At 35.5% G+C, this 20,929-nt stretch overlaps 1 protein-coding gene across 7 annotated transcripts in view; it reads right to left on the bottom strand.

Annotated features, from left to right (window-relative positions):
• FER (FER tyrosine kinase) overlaps positions 1-20,929 on the bottom strand; it is a 465,318-nt gene that overhangs the window by 331,332 nt on the left and 113,057 nt on the right. For all 7 annotated transcript variants that reach the window (XR_014310162.1, XM_082724902.1, XM_082724905.1 and 4 more), the window contains one exon: positions 9,875-9,997. Coding sequence is in view for 6 of the 7 variants with exons in the window: in XM_082724902.1 (XP_082581028.1) it covers positions 9,875-9,997 (123 nt within the window). In the remaining variant the exon portion in view is untranslated. The remainder of the gene's footprint in view (positions 1-9,874; positions 9,998-20,929) is intronic.

The following is a 20,929-nucleotide window of genomic DNA, read 5'->3' as shown; positions in this document are numbered from 1 at the left end:
GTGTTGTTTTAAGTTAACATATAAACCCTAAGAGAAATGCTACCTATTTTTGGTCCATTTTAAATGGCTGAACTAGAAGGACTGTTATGATTGTGCAGTAGCCAGTAACAAACAGAATATAGACTTAGGAGAAAAATATTAAAGAGTTAGAAGTATTATTCAGTCAGGGAAAAAAAATGCCTGTGTTACAAGAAGGATGTGAATATATTAGTTTTAGCTTTATGAAGTACTAAACAAATTTTCTGAAGGATTAAACCATTATAGAAAGAATTAAAAGCATAACTTAAACAGAAATACCAGACATTCCAGCAATTCCACTCCTGGGTATTTACCCAAAGAAAACAAAACCACTAACATGTAAAGATATTTGCATCCCTATGTTCACTGCAGCATTACTTACAACACTCGAGATACGGAAGAAATCTAAGTATCCATTATTATTATTATTATTTTTAAAGATTTTATTTATTTATTTGTCAGAGAGAGAGCAAGCGAGAGCGAGCACAGGCAGACAGAGTGGAAGGCAGAGTCAGAGGAAGAAGCAGGATCCCTGCGGAGCAAGCAGCCCGATGTGGGACTCGATCCCAGGACGCTGGGATCATAACCTGAGCTGAAGGCAGCTGAGTAACCAACTGAGCCACCCAGGCGTCCCCTAAGTATCCATTATTAATGAATAAATAAAGATGATGTGGTATGGTGTGTTGTACATAAAGATTATTCATATATATAAAACACAAATATATTTAAATATGTAACATAAATCCAAATTATGAAATATTACTTGGCCATTAAAAAAAGAAAAAAGAAAAAAAAAAGAATGAAATCTTGCCACTTGTGACAATATGGATGGACCTAGAGGGTATTATGCTAAGTAAAATATCAGACAGAGAAAAACAAATACCATATGTTTTCACTTATATGTAGACTCTAAATAACAAAACAGAAACAAACTCATAAACTGGTGATTGCCAGAGGGGAGAGGGAAAGGAGAATGGGCAAAATACAAAGGGAATTACGAGGTATAAACTTCTGAGTAAGTCACAAAGATATAAAGTACAGCATAGGAAATAGTCAATAATATGATAACTTTGTTGGTGACAGTAACTAGATATATACCAGACTGTAACTAGATAGTAACTAGATATATAGTGATCATTTTGTAATGTATACAAATGTTGAATCACTATGTTTTACACATGAAACTAATATAATATTGTATAACAACTGTAGTTCAATAAAAATAATAATAAAATAAAATATTTAAACTTTATTATATAGTTTAGAGAAAAGGCTCTTTTTTTAAAGATTTTTTTATTTTATTATTTATTTGACAGAGAGAGAGAGATCACAAATAGGCAGAGAGGCAGGCAGAGAGAAAGGGGGGAAGCAAGCTCCCTGCTGAGCAGAGAACCTGATGTGGGGATCGATCCCAGGACCCAGAGATCATGACCTGAGCCGAAGGCAGAGGCCTAACCCACTGAGCCACCCAGGCGCCCCTATTTTTTTTTTAAGATTTTATTTATTTATTTGAGAGAGAGAGAGAGTGAGCAAGTGATATGGGTGGGGTAGAAGGAGAGGGAAAACCAGGCTCCCTGCTGAGCCCAATGTGGGGCTTGATTCTAGTACCTTGAGATCATGACCTCAGCCAAAGGAAGATGCTTAACCGACTGAGCCAATCAGGGTCCCTAAAAAAGCTCTATTTTTAAACATGACTTCTCATGGCATTTACAATTTCTGTATTACTATTATTTCATCTTTATTTTCCTTCAGATAATAAATGGGGTCTTCCAAAAGGATCAACATAAAAGAAAAAAGTTAGTATTTCAACAAATGGAGCTGGCACAATTGGGCATCCAAATCAAAAAAATGAATAAAAATACAGAACTTATACCATTCATAAACATTAACTCAAAAGGGATCACAGACTTAAATGCAAAACATAAACTACAAAACTCCTAGACAATACATAGGAGAAAACCTAGATGGCCTTGGGTATAGTGATAGGTTTTTAGGTACAATCTGTGAAAGAAATATTCAATGAACTAGACTGTACCAAAATTAAAAACTTTTGCTCTCTGAAAGACAATGTCAAGAGAGCAATAAGATAAGCCACACACTGGGAGAAAAACACACATCTGATAAAGGACTGTTACCTGAAATATACAAAGATCTCTTAAACGTCAACAATAAGAAAAACAACCTGATTTAAAAATAGTCAAAGACCCTAACAGACATTTTACCAAAGGAGATATACTCATGTAAAATAAGTACATGAAAAGATGCCCCATATCATATGTCTTCAGTGAAATGCAAATTAAAACACCAATGAGATACCATGACGGACTTATGAGATGGTCAAACTCCAGAATACTGACAACATCAAAAGCTGACAAGGATGTGAAGCAACAGGACCTCTCATTGATTGCTGGTGGGAATACAAAATGGTCCACCTACTTTAAAAGACAGTTTGGCAATTACTTACCAAAAATAATAAAAATACTCTTACCATAAGATCAAACAATCATACTCCTTAGTATTTGGTCAAAGGAATTAAAAGCTTATGTCCATACAAACGCCTGCACACAAATGTTTATATAACAGCTTTATTCATAATTGCCAAAATTGGAAGCAACCAAGATGTCCTTTAGAAGGTGAATAGATAAATTGTGGTTCATTCAGACAATGGAATATTATTCAGTCCTCAAATGGGCTACCAAACTACAAAAGGACATGGAGGAGACTTAACTGCATATTATTAAGTGAAAGAAACCAATGTGAAAACGCTGCATCATGTCTGATTCTAAATACATGACATTCTGGAAAAGGCAAAGCTATGGAGATAATGAAAAGATCAGCAGTTGACAACAGTTGAGGATGGGGCTGGAGGATAAACAACTAGAGCACAGAGGATTTTTAGCAAAAATTACTCTTCATGATACCACAATGATGGATACACATTATTACACATTGCTCAAATTCACAGAATGTACAAGAGTGAAGCATACTTTATTTTTTTTAATGTAAGGTTTTAAAGATTTATTTGAGAGAGAATGAGCATGCACATGTATGAGCAGAGGTGGGGGCAGCAGGAGGGAGAGAAAGAAAAATTCAAGCAGACTCCCTGCTGAGTGTGGAGCCCAACATGAGGCTCATCCCAACACCCTGAGATCATGACATGAGCCAAATTGAGAGTCAGTCATTTAACCAACTGAGCCACCTAGAATGAAACGTAATTTAAACTAAGGACTTTGAGTGATAATGATGTGTCATTGTAAGTTCATCAACTGTAAATGTTAACACTCTTGTGAAGGATACTAATAATGGGGTAGAATATGCATGTGTCAGGGCAGGGGTGTATGGAAAATCTCTGAACCCTCCCCTCAATTTTGGTGTGAAACTTAAGCTGCTCTAAAATATAAAATCTTAATATAAAAAAAAATAGGTATCTGTACACATCTATGAGAATGGCTCAAATAAAATATGGTGACCATTCCACATCCTAGCAAGGATGAGGAGAAGGGACACTGATCACTCACAAATTGCTGGTAGGAAACCAGCAATCACACTCAAGGTTATCCCAGAGAAATTAAAACTTATGTTCACACAAAAACCCTTACTAAATGTTGGAAGCATGTTTATTTGTAATAGCCAAAAACTGGAAACAAACCAGATATTCTTCAAAGGGTGAATGATTAGACAAATTATCCATACTGTTATGGGCTAAACTGTGTCCTCTAAGAAGACATGTTCATCCTATCACCAAGAACCTCAGAACATGACCTTAATTTGGGGATGGGGTTGTTGCAGATGTAATTAATGAAGATGAAGTCATACTGGAGTGGATTGGCCTTTAATGTCTATGGCTCGTGTCCTTGTAAGAAGAAGAAACCAGATACTGAGAAGAACACCCAGAACATTGTACGAAGGTAAAGGCAGAGATTGAAGTGATGCTTCTATAAACCAGGAAAGCCCAAGTTTGCCAGCCAGTAGAGAAGTCAGGAGGGAGGTATGGATCTAAGTTTCCCTAAGAGCCATCAGAAGAAACCAGCCTGCCAAGACCACATTTGAGACTTTTGGCCTCTGGAACTAGGAGAGAATAAATTCATTTTTTAAGCCACCAAGTATGCAGTACTTTGTTACGGCTGCCTTAAGAAACTACCACCACACCATAGACTACTAATAACAATAAAGAGGAATGAGAATTCCTAGATGGATTACAATCAATGTAAAAAGCCAATCTCAAGAGACTGCATACTGTGTGATTCCATTTACATAAAATTCTTGAAAAGAAAAAAACTGTAGAAATGGAGAACATACTAACAGTTGTCAGGAGTTAGGAAAAGGGTATGAGATAGAAGGCAGAGTAGCTACAAAAACCCAACACAAGGGACCCTTGCAATGATGGAAACATTCTGTACCTTTATTGTGTCAATGTCAGTATCTGGATTATAATATTATATCATAGCTCTGCAAGATTTTACTACTGGGAGAACTGAGTACAGGGTACATGGGATCTCTCTGTATTGATTCTTACAACTATATGTCAATCTATAATTATATGAAAATTTTTTTAATTGTTTAAAGATAGTATCACCGCTGCTGCATCATACCTCCTCCGGTAAAGTAAGGTTTTTATAATCTCATTTGCACTCTGTTTTAAGGATAGGTCTTTTTTATTCTCCTTCAGTAGTTCTAAATCTCTATTGTACTGTATCATAATGGCAATCACTTGGTTATTCTGAGACATTATCCTAATACCAGGAATTAGATTAAAATACACATTTCCTGGCTTGTAGTTTAGTGGTTTTGAAGAACAATGAGATTTTCTGGGGAGGTATATGTCCTGTTGTATGGCTTTTGTCCTAACTTTTTTAATTGACATGTATAATCATGAAATTAATGAGCAACATTAGCTTTTTTAACAATTAATCTTACTGAGTTTTATGTATAATGATATAATTTCACATACGGTAATGTCTTGCTTTTGTTCAGTAGTTACTTTTTTAAAGGTATGGTTATAATCACTATACCAGTTACTATATAATTATTTTTATGCTTATAATACCATATAGCAAACAAGTTATACATACTACAGTAAGAAGAAAATTATAGAAAATAAATGACTACATAACACAAGATATATAGGAAAACCATAAATAAATTTAAAACATGGATGGGATCAGGACCTTTGCCTGTGCAACTTATTTCCTATAGCTGGCTACCTTTTGCATGCATTCTTCATATGGAGGGCACCTTCTGTCCTTCACATCTAGCAAAAATGCCACTTTCTGGGAGACCCCTGACTACCTATCTTAAGTAGCTGTTCCTATATTATTCTTCTATCTGAATTCTTTATTTTATAGCAATTATCATAATTGTTAATTTCTTATTTGTATTAGTCTACTCCATGAAAGTGTAAGCTTCATAAGACATGGGACAATATATATCTTACCTTTCATTGATTCACAGCACCTAACAAGACATGCAATAAATATTACTGAATGAATTATTTAGGCAGGACTTTTTTTGTGACACACATAATTTTTAAATCCTGAGACAAAAATAAAAGGTCCCTGAATTTGTAGACTAGTATAATAACTTAGATTGCTCAAGTCTTACCTTAACTATAAGCTAGCTGTGACATTTTGCAAGTCTCTTAAAATTTCGGGGCTTCTGATGTCACATAATTTGAAAGGCAAGGAGGCTGAATCAAATGAGCTCTTAAGATTCTGCATGGCTCTAAGAGTTTTGATTTTATAATATATAAAGAATTTTTAAGTATTAGATGATAATGGCACAAAACAACACAAAATTGAGTAATCATTCAATTTTTGGAAGTCAACCCAAGCATTAAAACCAATAATAATAATACTTGCTCTTCATGCCATTGAGCTATAAATAACATATGCTTGGCGTACTTTCCCATAAACTGTTTTCTAACACAGTATTCAAGGATCATAAATCAGGGGAAGATTGATATTATTTCCATTTGAATAAATATGCTTTAGAAGTAATGAGTAAAGTTATATATACTACAGTAACACTTAGTGTTGTATTAAAATTATACCATTTCAAGTGGTTGGTTTTATTCCTTTTACTCTATTTTTTTTTTAAATATAATTCTACAACAGCTACATTTCAACTGAGACCTGCATCACTTATATAAACTAAAACTTGACTCATTAGTGTGAATTTAATGTCACATAAAACCATTCTTTAAGTTTATTTTTCACTTTAGATTATTCAATTACAGGAATCAAAGTTATCAAATGATTTCTTATATTACTTATTTTTTCCCTGTTACGATAAGATGTTTTAGAGACATTTATGTTAAACTCAAATTTAAAGGTTTTAACTTCAGTTTCTTATTATGTTATATTTCAACCGAACAAATAATGCTTTCTGTTAGGTAGAAATTCAGAATAATTGCAATAATTCATGAGTACAAATACATAACTTATAGGATACTTACAGCATTTGTGAAGAGCTGTAGTTCTGTTTTATTGTTTTATTACTTCCAATTAACAATATATGAAGCTAAAAAAGTATTGCCCAGTAAAAAAATTATAAATTTATTTCTAAAACTGGATCAAAATTGCTTTCAACTATATAAGTGTACTTAAATACATATGTAGATATATACAAATACATATGTAGATTTATACAAATACATACACAAAAAAGGAAACGTTTATTAATTATTAAGAAACTGAAATGCAAACATTTTCACTAGAATCCCTTTCAGGTTATTTGTTTAGCAAAATATTTTAATATATAAGTCAAAGACAAACTTCAATCCTACTAATATCTGAATTAATGAGATTTCACAATGACGGCTTAGTTACACAAATGTACTTAATATTTTCAAGATTATGCCATGAAGCTAACAATAAAAACATCATGATAACAAAGGGTTAACAGAATTTGGGTTAACCAAGACTCCTCCCCTGAACTGCTTGACATACTTATCCCTTTTTAACTTACTCTCATAAGAAGATTTTTAAAATAGTAAGATCAATCTGATGCTGTGATCAAAAAGACATACACTGTGGAGTCAGGAATTCATGGATTTTCTACCACTGACTAAGTATGTAATTGTAATTTTTTAACTAAGTCATAAAGGGAAAATAGAGGCAAATACACCAAAGGTGTAGCGAAGATAATATTCAATGTGGTAATATATATAAAACATCTGGCATAACATGTGGGAGAGAGTAAAAACTCAATAAACATTATTTCCCACATATTTACCACCCTTTAAGGTCCCTCTCCTATACCCCAATTTTCATTTCCTGATAAATATAAATAGGTGTAGGAAAATGAGTCATATTCATTATGTAGAGAAAGAGAGAATTAAAGATTTGAGTCAAGAAAATAGAGCAAAAAAAAAAAAAAATCCAAGAATCTCATAATTTCTAGATTAAGGTAACACGTAAAGATTGTCCCCTCCAACAATGTATAGTCAGATATGCTGGTGAGAGGATCAGCCACCAAATGGTCTTTCTTTATAGCCACTAAATTTTAAAACAGGAGTAATTTATAATGTATACATTTACAGAACTGTAAAAAGTAAAACTACTTGGTCTTCTGTAAACATGTCAAGAAATTATCCCAAAACACAGAAAAGCAAAATATAATTCTTTTTTGAATTTCATATGTGCAATGGCTGATAAATTTTATTTTTATAATCCAAATAGAATCTTCTATTGATGCAATACTGAAATTTTCCATATTTATTAAGGTAATGCCCAGAGCAACTCAAATTTTCTTGTTCTTGTATTTAAAAAGCTCATGGACTCCAATATAATATTTAATGCCAAGTTATAAAAAGAGTCAGAGTATAGGTGGGAGAGGTGGGCCCCTAATATTCTGGGCTGTATAATAGAATAGATGGTGTTACCACTCACTGAAAAAAGGAATACTAACAGTGAACGGGGTTGAACTGGTGTGGGTGTGGGATGTACTGAGATTTTTAATTCAGTCTTAAACATGGGAAATTTAGGATACTACTTTTTTTTTTTTTTTTAAGATTTTATTTATTTACCTGACAGACAGAGATCACAAGCAGGCAGAGGCAGGCAGAGGGAGAGAGGGGGAAGCAGACTCCCCACCAAGCAGAGAGCCCGACATGTAGCTCCATCCCAGGACCCAGAGACCACAACCCGAGCCGAAGGCAGAGGCCCTAACGCACTGAGCCACCCAGGCGCCCCTAGGATACTTCTAAGACATCTAAGCAATCATGTCAAGTTGGCAATTGACTAAATGGCATTGAGGTCAGAGGAAAAATCTAAGCAAGAATAATAAATTTGGGTCATCTTCAGGAAACCATCTAGGGAGCGAAGAGGAAGAGAGGAGTACAAAGCCTAGAGCCATTCCTCGAATAACTCCAAAATAGATTGGCTTAGTGGAGGAAAATGAGATTATAAAGAAGTAGCCAGAAAGAAAGGCAAAAGATCCGGTCCCAAAAACCAAGGGAAAAGAAGAAATATGTAGTCAACAAAACCAGATACTGAGAGGAGGTCAAGTAAGACACTAGTTAAATTTAGCAATGAATAGGTCACTGGATATCTTACAGATAAACTATTTCAATGGTGACGGGGCAGAAGCTAGGTACGTGGGTTGAGAACTAAGTGGGAGTTGAAGAAATGGTGAAAATAATTACTCTTAGAACAAGTATGAATAAGAAAACAGAGGGTAAAGGCAGTTTGGAGGATATATGAATACAGAAGGGTAATCTGGGGTGGAAATTGTTTTTAAGAGCCAAGACTTAATCGTATTTAAAAAGTGAGCACTGGACCCAATTGAGAAGAAAAGGTGAACATAATATGATAAATATTTAAATTCTCTGAGAAAGTATGAGATGACAAGATACCAAAAACAGGCCCAAGAAGTGGACTTAGGACAAGGAGAAGTTCCACTCTGGAAGCAAGCACAGAAAATGGGTACAAATGCAGTGGATGTGTATATCTAGTCACAGAAAATAAGGGAGTTGCCACCTGATGATTTTAATTTTTTTTCTGTAATATAGATAGAAGAGGTCCATTTGTTGCCTATGATGGGGGAGATGAGAGGATATGAGATTTGAGAGAATAACTGAGAAGTTATGTAGAAAGAGCAAGTAAGACCAGAGAAATGTGACATATCACAATTTCCTTGAGAACATTGATAAATCAAGCCAGTGATGAGAAAATGATAGCAAGAAATTTATATATACTCCAGTCAGGAGTAGAGAAACCATACTAGTCACAACACCTGTTGGAGATGCAAATAATAACTATGACCAGAATATAAATTTTAAATTATAGATCAAAATGTAAACATTTGAAAATATAATATAATTAGTGGTATCAGTAAAAACAACAGTATTCCCACGCAAGTAAAGTTTAAAAATCCAGTAGGATATTTACAGATCCAGAAATCAGCAAGAAAAACAACAGTAAGACAGAACAGCACAGCAAATCTTAAAGGGATTTTCATAAGTGAAGCAGACTGCTATTTTCTCATAAGTATGTTTGCTTCCTTCTAACACAGAGAAGCCCATTTCTAGGTAACACTGATCTGCTACTTTCTTAACAAGAAGTGCAGAGTGAATCTGGTAGACACTGATGAGGGGAATAGAGACAACTTTTAACAAGATTTTTCAGAAAGTAGTTTAAACTGTTAAAATATTGAGACATGATTGGTATCCTACATTGACAAAACCCAGATCAGTTTTCCAGAGTCCTAGAAAGTAACTCAACAACACCAAGTTTTACACTTAAAATGAAATTTCAGCTTCTAGAAATTTTACATCCATGACAATACATAACTGAAGTATTCCGTAAAAATAAATCAATTAAACTTTCTTCCTTCAAATTATTTTTGTTTTACTCACTCAGACTTCTTTTCACAGGTCTTAGAAGATTCCTCAATTCTCTTCTCTAGTTCCAAGACAGCCTCCTCCTTGTTTAAGAGCATCTGCTGTGTCTGTGTAAGTTCCTCTGCTATAGCTTTCAACCTAGAATGAACAGTTTCCTCATCATCAATCAATAAAGTCAGTTACACTCACTGTATGCCCACACCCTGAGCATTCATACATCTAAGATGGTGATTTCCAAAATGGTAGCCACATGTAATTTAATTCAAAATAAAGTAAAAATCCTGGGTTGCATTAACCACCTTTTGACTGCTAAACAGACACATGTATCTAGTGGCAACCTTACTGGACAATGCAGAAAGGAATATTTCAATAATCACAGGTAGTATTGCAGGGCAAGTCTGAAAGTCTTAGTCATTAAATAGAAAAAGAGAAACAGAAAATTAAAAAAGAAGAAAGGATTTAAGCAAATAAATACCCGTACTGTCCCAGGAGGAAGGTATAGAGAAAAGACCATGGTTTTTGTTTTCAGACAAACATGTATTTACATTTTGGCTTTCCTACTTTTTATGAGATGCTGGGCAAGTTGCACAAGCTCATTAGGTCTATTTTCTCACTTGTAACTTGAGTACAGTACTACCTGCCTCAAAGCATTATTTTGGGGATCGTATAAACTAATGCATATATAACAACTGGTACTTAGTAGGTACTGAGTAAATGGCATCTAGTATTTTTGGCATATGTTATCTCATTTAATTCTCACAACAACCAATGAGATAGATAGTATTATCCATATTTTAAAGAAAAGAAAATGAGGCTCAATTGAATGGGCAATTTAAGTGGATAGTAAGCTATTTCTTTTCATATAATATAATAATGCTTTACAGGTATTTTCCATATAGGTATTAACAATTAAATAGACAAAATTAATATGTACATATAGACCAGATAATTTTTGGTTGCACAAAATGCACTTGTCCTAAATAGAAATATCCCTACCACAAAAACACACACACCTATCATATCACATTAAAAGTTTTAGGGAGGGCACCTGGGTGGCTCAGGGGGTTAAAGCCTCTGCCTTGGGCTCAGGTCATGATCCCAGAGTCCTGGGATCGAGCCCCTCATAGGGCTCTCTGCTTGGCAGGGAGCCTGCTTCCCTTCCTCTCTCTCTCCACCTGCCTTTCTGTCTACTTTTGATCTCTGTTTGTCAAATAAATAAATAAAATCTAAAATAAAATAAAATGTTTATCATCAGCCTTTTAAAGCAATATATAAAACCCAAAATATACAAAAGAAAATATTTAATAATCCAACTCTATAAAAGTTTAAATTTATTAGAAGTTAAAGAGATGATAAAGTCAGAATTTAGAGTCAAACTATAAAGAAATATTTGCAGTGCAAATTACAAGCAAAAGCCTTCTTAGAATGGGGTACCTGGTAGTGCACTCAGTTAAGCATCTAACTCTTGGTTTCAGTGCAGGTAGTGACCTCAGGGTCGGTGAGATCAAACCCTGCACTGGGCTCCCTATTCAGCACAGATTCTGCTTAAGTTTTTCTCTCTCTGCCCCTCCCCACCCTGTTCTCTCTCTCTATCAAATAAATCATCTTTAAAAAAAAAAAAATCAAGCCCTCTTAGAGAATATGACAACCAATTATGAAAATGGACAAAGAACATAATTGAAATTTCATCAAGAAAAAATGCAAATGATCAAAAAGCATATGAAAATATTTATAACCTAACCCACAATTAAATATCTGCAGATGAAATAAATAGCAAATTTATTTTTCATATAATAATTTTGGTAAGTATGAAAAAAGAGATAATATCCAGTATTCTCAATATTGTAAAAAATAGTAACAGAAACACATACACTGTTGATGTGACAACACTGGCACAAATTTCTTAGAAATCAACTTGGGATTGTTTTTCAAACTTCAAATTAGAATATTATCTGAATATCTAAAAAAATTAAGAATATTCCTAAACATCTAAAAATCTATCTTACCAAAATACTTTACAATGTATACAAAATTTGCCCATATGAAGGTTCGTTGCAACACTGTTTATAAAAAAAAAAAAAAAAGAACAAGAAAACATAAGTGTCCATCAACAGGGGAATGGTTGAATAAATTTTAATCCACACAAAGTGGCACGTAATCACTAAAAAGAATGAGATATACAAATGTAACTTTCTTCAAAGAAATATTTTTAAATTGAAAGGCATGATGAAGAATAAATATAGCATGGTTCCATTTATATTAAAATACATATATGTGTATGGGCTATGAACTGAACTGTATCTCCTCAAAATTCCTATACAGAAGCCCTAAGTCCTAGTGTGTGGTGCTTGGGAAGGGAACTTATTAGAGTTAGATGAGTTTTTGAGGGTACAGAACTCATGATGGGATTAGTGTTTTATAAGAAGAGGCACTGGAGAGTTTGCTCAAAATATAGCAATCCAGATTATTTCATTTTTGTTTAGAGTTAAGTAACATAATGAATCTTAATACTTTCTGAAGACATTACTGCAGCAAAAGATAACCTATGTTGCCTATATAATAATGATCCAGAATCAGAAGGAAAAGGTAAAATTAATTTTCTTTAGGTTTACATATATTTATAAGAAATTTACTTCAAATCTAGGGGCCCTGGGGTGGCTCATCAGTTAAGTGTCTGACTTCAGCTCAGGTCATGATCTCAGGAGATTGAGATCAAGCCTTGAGTCAGGCTCCCCACTCAGCAGGGATTCTGCTTTTCTCTCCCTCTTTCCCTGCCCCTCCCCCACTCATTCTCTCTCTCTCTCTAATATAAAAATAAAATTACATCAAATATAATACAAATATTATATTTATAATATATATAATATATATATTTTTAAAAATATAAAAATAAATTTACATCAAATCTAGTAAAATTGCATTTTTTCATTTGATGGTGATAGAAACTTCAGTTATCTGGAAAATACACTTTTGTAGAATAGTTCATATCCTCACTACTAGATTAAAAAAAATCCTTACTATATTAAAATTCAAGCATATTCTCAAGAAAGCTACATTTTAAATTCTGGTTTCAAGTTATTTATTAAACACTTATAAAAAAATAAATAGTACTCACATGTAATGCTTTGCTGTTACATGATCTCATGAAAGTCCAGATCACAGGACACTATCTCAGAACCTGTCCCAACCACCTTCTGTCACCCCAGCCTGGAGGTAAGACAGTAAAGACCAGCCTCTCTATACTGTCTTGGCCATGTTACATAAAAGCTGAATTTGATAGAAAGCTCTCTTTACTACTTTTCACTCCTCTGTTTATACCTCTCTCCCCTATACTTTACTGTCATTCTCTTCTCTCCTGTTTAATCTTCCATTCATCTCTTTTCAACTCTTCACTCATTTAAACAAGTGTTTACTAAGCACATTATCAGGCACTGTGCTATACACGAGGGGTATAACAATAATCAAGTCTGGCCTCGGGAAACTTATATTCTAATAGAAGAAATATCAACTTTTTTTCTTCCAACCCTCTTTCCTTAATTATCTTTGACTATTACTATTTACTTGCCATAGTTTTTTCTTAATTCTTCTCACTGTACCACATGGTCCACTCCATCTTGAAATAAATACAGTCCTAATAAACTGTAAGATACAGCACGATGGCTTACTCTCCACAGTACATCCCTTACACTTAGCACAGTGTCTTACACATAGTATGTGCTTAACTAAGTTCTCCACGTCTTGTTAATCTAGAGAAATCCACATATGAAGCTTTTTTTGACAATTTCCTAAGCTTCTTTTGACAATTCCCTAACTCTCAAGATTGCCCTGATCCTATCATTCTGAATTATCTAGAAAATGAAACCAAAGAGCTACCGCAGTGTGGGAACAACATAATTTATTACTTTCACCCACTGACTAATTATGGAACTAAAAAGATATATAAACCACTAATGCAATGACTCAATGAAGGAAGCTTTAGTTCTATACACAGGAGTCACTAGTACAGGGCTAATAGTCCTTTCATGTAAAAGTAGTATCATCAAGCTAAACATTTTACCTTACCACCTGAGAAAAAGGAAGTATTTGTGATTATAACTATATCTTTACTACATTTTGGAAAGCACCTTACTCTGATATAATAACAGAGAACAGATCTAGAACCAGACATCCTGAGGTTTAATATTTACTTAGCTTTTTTAAACTTCTATTTCCCCTGCTAATAAAATGGAAGACAATTTAAAACCTTAACTGAAGGGGCCCTGGGAGGCTCAGTGGTTAAAGCCTCTGGCTTCAGCTCACACCCTGATCCCAGGGTCCTGGGATCGAGCCTCACATCAGGCTCTCTGCTCAGCAGGGAGCCTGCCTCCTCCTCCTCTCTCTCTCTCTCTGCCTGCCTCTCTGCCTACTTGTGATCTGTCTGTCAAATAAATAAAAATCTTTTAATAAATAAATAAATAAATAAAATAAAACCTACCTTAAAGAGTTCCTATGACTATGATGCATATTTTTTAAGTTCCTCTTACAGACTTTGAAGCATAACATGTTCTCTATAAATGTAACTTTATATTATCAACCAATTTTATTAGTTTCATAAAAATGTTTTTTCAGAGAAGTAACTTTAAATTTTTCCTTCTACCTTTTAAGAATATTTTATTAATTTTAGGTGCAAAAGAATAATGTTGCTCCCAAGGCAGAGGCAGAATTGAATATATTTTAAATAAAACTCAAGGATAGGTTATATTTTTATTATTTATACATTATTCCCAATTGAGGGCAAGTACAATAAAGGAATGCTGCAAACACGCTACATGAAAAATAGAGAAGCCACTGATATTTATTTATTTTTTTTTATTTTTTTTTTAAATTTATTTTTTATTTTCAGCATAACAGTATTCATTATTTTTCACCACACCCAGTGCTCCATGCAATTCGTGCCCTTTATAATACCCACCACCTAGTACCCCAACCTCCCACCCCCCACCCCTTCAAAACCCTCAGATTGTTTTTCAGAGTCCATAGTCTCTCATGGTTCACCTCCCCTTCCAATTTCCCCCAACTCTCTTCTCCTCTCTAACTCCCCATGTCCTCCATGCTATTTGTTATGCTCCACAAATAAGTGAAACCATATGATAATTGACTCTCTCTGATTGACTTATTTCACTCAGCATAATAATCTCTTCCAGTCCCGTCCATGTTGCTACAAAAGTTGGGTATTTGTCCTTTCTTTTTTTTTTTTTTTTTTATAAACATATATTTTTATCCCCAGGGGTACAGGTCTGTGAATCACCAGGTTTACACACTTCACAGCACTCACCAAAGCACATACCCTCCCCAATGTCCATAATCCCACCCCCTTCTCCCAAAACCCCTCCCCCCAGCAACCCTCAGTTTGTTTTGTGAGATTAAGAGTCATTTATGGTTTGTCTCCCTCCCAATCCCATCTTGTTTCATTTATTCTTCTCCTACCCACTTAAGCCTCCATGTTGCATCACCACTTCCTCATATCAGGGAGATCATATGATAGTTGTCTTTCTCTGCTTGACTTATTTCGCTAAGCATGATACGCTCTAGTTCCATCCATGTTGTCGCAAATGGCAAGATTTCATTTCTTTTGATGGCTGCATAGTATTCCATTGTGTATATATACCACATCTTCTTGATCCATTCATCTGTTGATGGACATCTAGGTTCTTTCCATAGTTTGGCTATTGTGGACATTGCTGCTATAAACATTCGGGTGCATGTGCCCCTTTGGATCACTACATTTGTATCTTTAGGGTAAATACCCAATAGTGCAATTGCTGGGTCATAGGGCAGTTCTATTTTCAACATTCTGAGGAACCTCCATGCTGTTTTCCAGAGTGGCTGCACCAGCTTGCATTCCCACCAACAGTGTAGGAGGGTTCCCCTTTCTCCACATCCTCGCCAGCAGCTGTCATTTCCTGACTTGTTGATTTTAGCCATTCTGACTGGTGTGAGGTGATATCTCATTGTGGTTTTGATTTGTATTTCCCTGATGCCGAGTGATATGGAGCACTTTTTCATGTGTCTGTTGGCCATCTGGATGTCTTCTTTGCAGAAATGTCTGTTCATGTCCTCTGCCCATTTCTTGATTGGATTATTTGTTCTTTGGGTGTTGAGTTTGCTAAGTTCTTTATAGATTCTGGACACTAGTCCTTTATCTGATATGTCGTTTGCAAATATCTTCTCCCATTCTGTCAGTTGTCTTTTGATTTTGTTAACTGTTTCCTTTGCTGTGCAAAAGCTTTTGATCTTGATGAAATCCCAATAGTTCATTTTTTCCCTTGCTTCCCTTGCCTTTTGCGTTGTTCCTAGGAAGATGTTGCTGCGGCAGAGGTCGAAGAGGTTGCTGCCTGTGTTCTCCTCAAGGATTTTGATGGATTCCTTTCGCACATTGAGGTCCTTCATCCATTTTGAGTCTATTTTTGTGTGTGGTGTAAGGAAATGGTCCAATTTCATTTTTCTGCATGTGGCTGTCCAATTTTCCCAGCACCATTTATTGAAGAGGCTGTCTTTTTTCCATTGGACATTCTTTCCTGCTTTGTCGAAGATGAGTTGACCATAGAGTTGAGGGTCTATTTCTGGGCTCTCTATTCTGTTCCATTGATCTATGTGTCTGTTTTTGTGCCAGTACCATGCTGTCTTGATGATGACAGCTTTGTAATAGAGCTTGAAGTCCGGAATTGTGATGCCACCAACGTTGGCTTTCTTTTTCAATATCCCTTTGGCTATTCGAGGTCTTTTCTGGTTCCATATAAATTTTAGCATTATTTGTTCCATTTCTTTGAAAAAGATGGATGGTACTTTGATAGGAATTGCATTAAATGTGTAGATTGCTTTAGGTAGAATAGACATTTTCACAATATTTATTCTTCCAATCCAGGAGCATGGAACATTTTTCCATTTCTTTGTGTTTTCCTCAATTTCTTTCATGAGTACTTTATAGTTTTCTGAGTATAGATTCTGTGTCTCTTTGGTTAGGTTTATTCCTAGGTATCTTATGGTTTTGGATGCAATTGTAAATGGGATTGACTCCTTAATATCTCTTTCTTCTGTCTTGCTGTTGGTGTAGAGAAATGCAACTGATTTCTGTGCTTTGATTTTATATCCTGACACTTTACTGAATTCCTGTATAAGTTCTAGCAGTTTTGGAGTGGAGTCTTTTGGGTTTTCCACATATAGTATCATATCATCTGCGAAGAGTGATAATTTGACTTCTTCTTTGCCGATTTGGATGCCTTTAATTTCCTTTTGTTGTCTGATTGCTGAGGCTAGGACCTCTAGTACTATGTTGAATAGCAGTGGTGATAATGGACATCCCTGCCGTGTTCCTGACCTTAGTGGAAAAGCTTTCAGTTTTTCTCCATTGAGAATGATATTTGCGGTGGGTTTTTCATAGATGGCTTTGATGATATTGAGGTATGTGCCCTCTATCCCTACACTTTGAAGAGTTTTGATCAGGAAGGGATGCTGTACTTTGTCAAATGCTTTTTCAGCATCTATTGAAAGTATCATATGGTTCTTGTTCTTTCTTTTATTGATGTGTTGTATTACATTGACTGATTTGCGGATGTTGAACCAACCTTGCAGCCCTGGAATAAATCCCACTTGGTCATGGTGAATAATCTTTTTAATGTACTGTTGAATCCTATTGGCTAGTATTTTGTTGAGTATTTTCGCATCTGTGTTCATCAAGGATATCGGTCTATAGCTCTCTTTTTTGGTGGGATCCTTGTCTGGTTTTGGGATCAAGGTGATGCTGGCCTCATAAAATGAGTTTGGAAGTTTTCCTTCCATTTCTATTTTTTGGAACAGTTTCAGGAGAATAGGAATTAGTTCTTCTTTAAATGTTTGGTAGAATTCCCCCGGGAAGCCGTCTGGCCCTGGGCTTTTGTTTGTTTGGAGATTTTTAATGACTGTTTCAATCTCCTTACTGGTTATGGGTCTGTTCAGGCTTTCTATTTCTTCCTGGTTCAGTTGTGGTAGTTTATATGTTTCTAGGAATGCATCCATTTCTTCCAGATTGTCAAATTTATTGCCGTAGAGTTGCTCATAGTATGTTCTTATAATAGTTTGTATTTCTTTGGTGTTAGTTGTGATCTCTCCTCTTTCATTCATGATTTTATTTATTTGGGTCCTTTCTCTTTTCTTTTTGATAAGTCGGGCCAGGGGTTTATCAATTTTATTAATTCTTTCAAAGAACCAGCTCCTACTTTCGTTGATTTTTTCTATTGTTTTTTTGGTTTCTATTTCATTGATTTCTGCTCTGATCTTTATGATTTCTCTTCTCCTGCTGGGCTTAGGGTTTCTTTCTTGTTCTTTCTCCAGCTCCTTTAGGTGTAGGGTTAGGTTGTGTACCTGAGACCTTTCTTGTTTCTTGAGAAAGGCTTGTACCGCTATATATTTTCCTCTCAGGACTGCCTTTATTGTGTCCCACAGATTTTGAACCGTTGTATTTTCATTATCATTTGTTTCCATGATTTTTTTCAATTCTTCTTTAATTTCCCGGTTGACCCATTCATTCTTTAGAAGGATACTGTTTAGTCTCCATGTATTTGGGTTCTTTCCGAACTTCCTTTTGTGGTTGAGTTCTAGCTTTAGAGCATTGTGGTCTGAAAATATGCAGGGAATGATCCCAATCTTTTGATACCGGTTGAGTCCTGATTTAGGACCGAGGATGTGATCTATTCTGGAGAATGTTCCATGTGCACTAGAGAAGAATGTGTATTCTGTTGCTTTGGGATGAAATGTTCTGAATATATCTGTGATGTCCATCTGGTCCAGTGTGTCGTTTAAGGCCTTTATTTCCTTGCTGATCTTTTGCTTGGATGACCTGTCCATTTCAGTGAGGGGAGTGTTAAAGTCCCCTACTATTATTGTATTGTTGTTGATGTGTTTCTTTGATTTTGTTATTAATTGGTTTATGTAGTTGGCTGCTCCCACGTTGGGGGCATAGATATTTAAAATTGTTAAATCTTCTTGTTGGACAGACCCTTTGAGTATGATATAGTGTCCTTCCTCATCTCTTATTATAGTCTTTGGCTTAAAATCTAATTGATCTGATATAAGGATTGCCACTCCTGCTTTCTTCTGATGTCCATTAGCATGGTAAATTCTTTTCCACCCCCTCACTTTAAATCTGGAGGTGTCTTCGGGCTTAAAATGAGTTTCTTGGAGGCAACATATAGATGGGTTTTGTTTTTTTATCCATTCTGATACCCTGTGTCTTTTGACAGGGGCATTTAGCCCATTCACATTCAGGGTAACTATTGAGAGATATGAATTTAGTGCCATTGTATTGCCTGTAAGGTGACTGTTATTGTATATGGTCTCTGTTCCTTTCTGATCTACCACTTGTAGGCTCTCTCTTTGCTTAGAGGACCCCTTTCAATATTTCCTGTAGAGCTGGTTTGGTATTTGCAAATTCTTTCAGTTGTTGTTTGTCCTGGAAGCTTTTAATCTCTCCTTCTATTTTCAATGATAGCCTAGCTGGATATAGTATTCTGGGCTGCATGTTTTTCTCGTTTAGTGCTCTAAAAATATCATGCCAGCTCTTTCTGGCCTGCCAGGTCTCTGTGGATAAGTCAGCTGCCAATCTAATATTTTTACCATTGTATGTTACAGACTTCTTTTCCCGGGCTGCTTTCAGGATTTTCTCTTTGTCACTGAGACTTGTAAATTTTACTATTAGGTGACGGGGTGTGGGCCTATTCTTATTGATTTTGAGGGGCGTTCTCTGAACCTCCTGAATTTTGATGCTCGTTCCCTTTGCCATATTGGGGAAATTCTCCCCAATAATTCTCTCCAGTATACCTTCTGCTCCCCTCTCTCTTTCTTCTTCTTCTGGAATCCCAATTATTCTAATGTTGTTTCGTCTTATGGTGTCACTTAATTCTCGAATTCTCCCCTCGTGGTCCAGTAGCTGTTTGTCCCTCTTTTGCTCAGCTTCTTTATTCTCTGTCATTTGGTCTTCTATATCACTAATTCTTTCTTCTGCCTCATTTATCCTAGCAGTGAGAGCCTCCATTTTTGATTGCACCTCATTAATAGCTTTTTGGATTTCAACTTGGTTAGATTTTAGTTCTTTTATTTCTCCAGAAAGGGCTTTTATATCTCTCGAGAGGGTTTCTCTAATATCTTCCATGCCTTTTTCGAGCCCGGCTAGAACCTTGAGAATTGTCATTCTGAACTCTAGATCTGACATATTACCGATGTCTGTATTGATTAGGTCCCTAGCCTTTGGTACTGCCTCTTGTTCTTTTTTTTGCGTTGAATTTTTACGTCTTGTCATTTTGGCCAGATAAGAGTAAATGAAGGGGCAAGTAAAATACTAAAAGGGTGGCAACAACCCCAGGAAAATATGCTTTAACTAAATTAGAAGAGATCCAAAATCGTGAGTGGGGAGAAAGGGGATAAAAAAAGGTTCAAAAAGGAAGAAAGAAAAAAAAAGAAAAGAAAAAAAATTTTTTTTAAAAAAAGAAAACACCTGAGAAAAATGTAAAAAAGAAAAAATATATATATTAGATAAACTAGTAAAAAATCGTTAAAAAAGAAAAAGGTAACAGTTAAAAAAAAAAAAAATTTTACCCGAAGGCGAGAAGAAAAAGAAAAAAAGAAAAAAAAAATGAAAAAGAAAAAATTAAATTAACTGCAAGACTAAAAAAAAATCACAGGAAAAAAGCCATGAGTTCCGTGCTTGGCTTTCTCCTCCTCTGGAATTCTGCTGCTCCTTGGTATTGAAACCGCACTCTTTGGTAGGTGAACTTGGTCTCGGCTGGATTTCTTGTTGATCTTCTGGGGGAGGGGCCTGTTGTAGTGATTCTCAAGTGTCTTTGCCCCAGGCGGAATTACACCGCCCTTACCCGGGGCCGGGGTGAGTAATCCGCTCGGGTTTGCTTTCAGGAGCTTTTGTTCCCTGGGCGCTTTCCGTAGAGTTCCAGAGGACGGGAACACAAATGGCGGCCTCCTGGTCTCCAGCCCGGAGGAGCCGAGAGCCCAGGGCCCCACTCCTCAGTGCGCCCTCAGAGAACAGCGCCCAGTTACTCCCGT

This window comes from Mustela nivalis (assembly GCF_964662115.1).
Source record: "Mustela nivalis genome assembly, chromosome: 3".
Taxonomy (NCBI): Eukaryota; Metazoa; Chordata; class Mammalia; order Carnivora; family Mustelidae; genus Mustela; species Mustela nivalis.
This window is presented reverse-complemented; position numbering and strand designations above follow the sequence as displayed.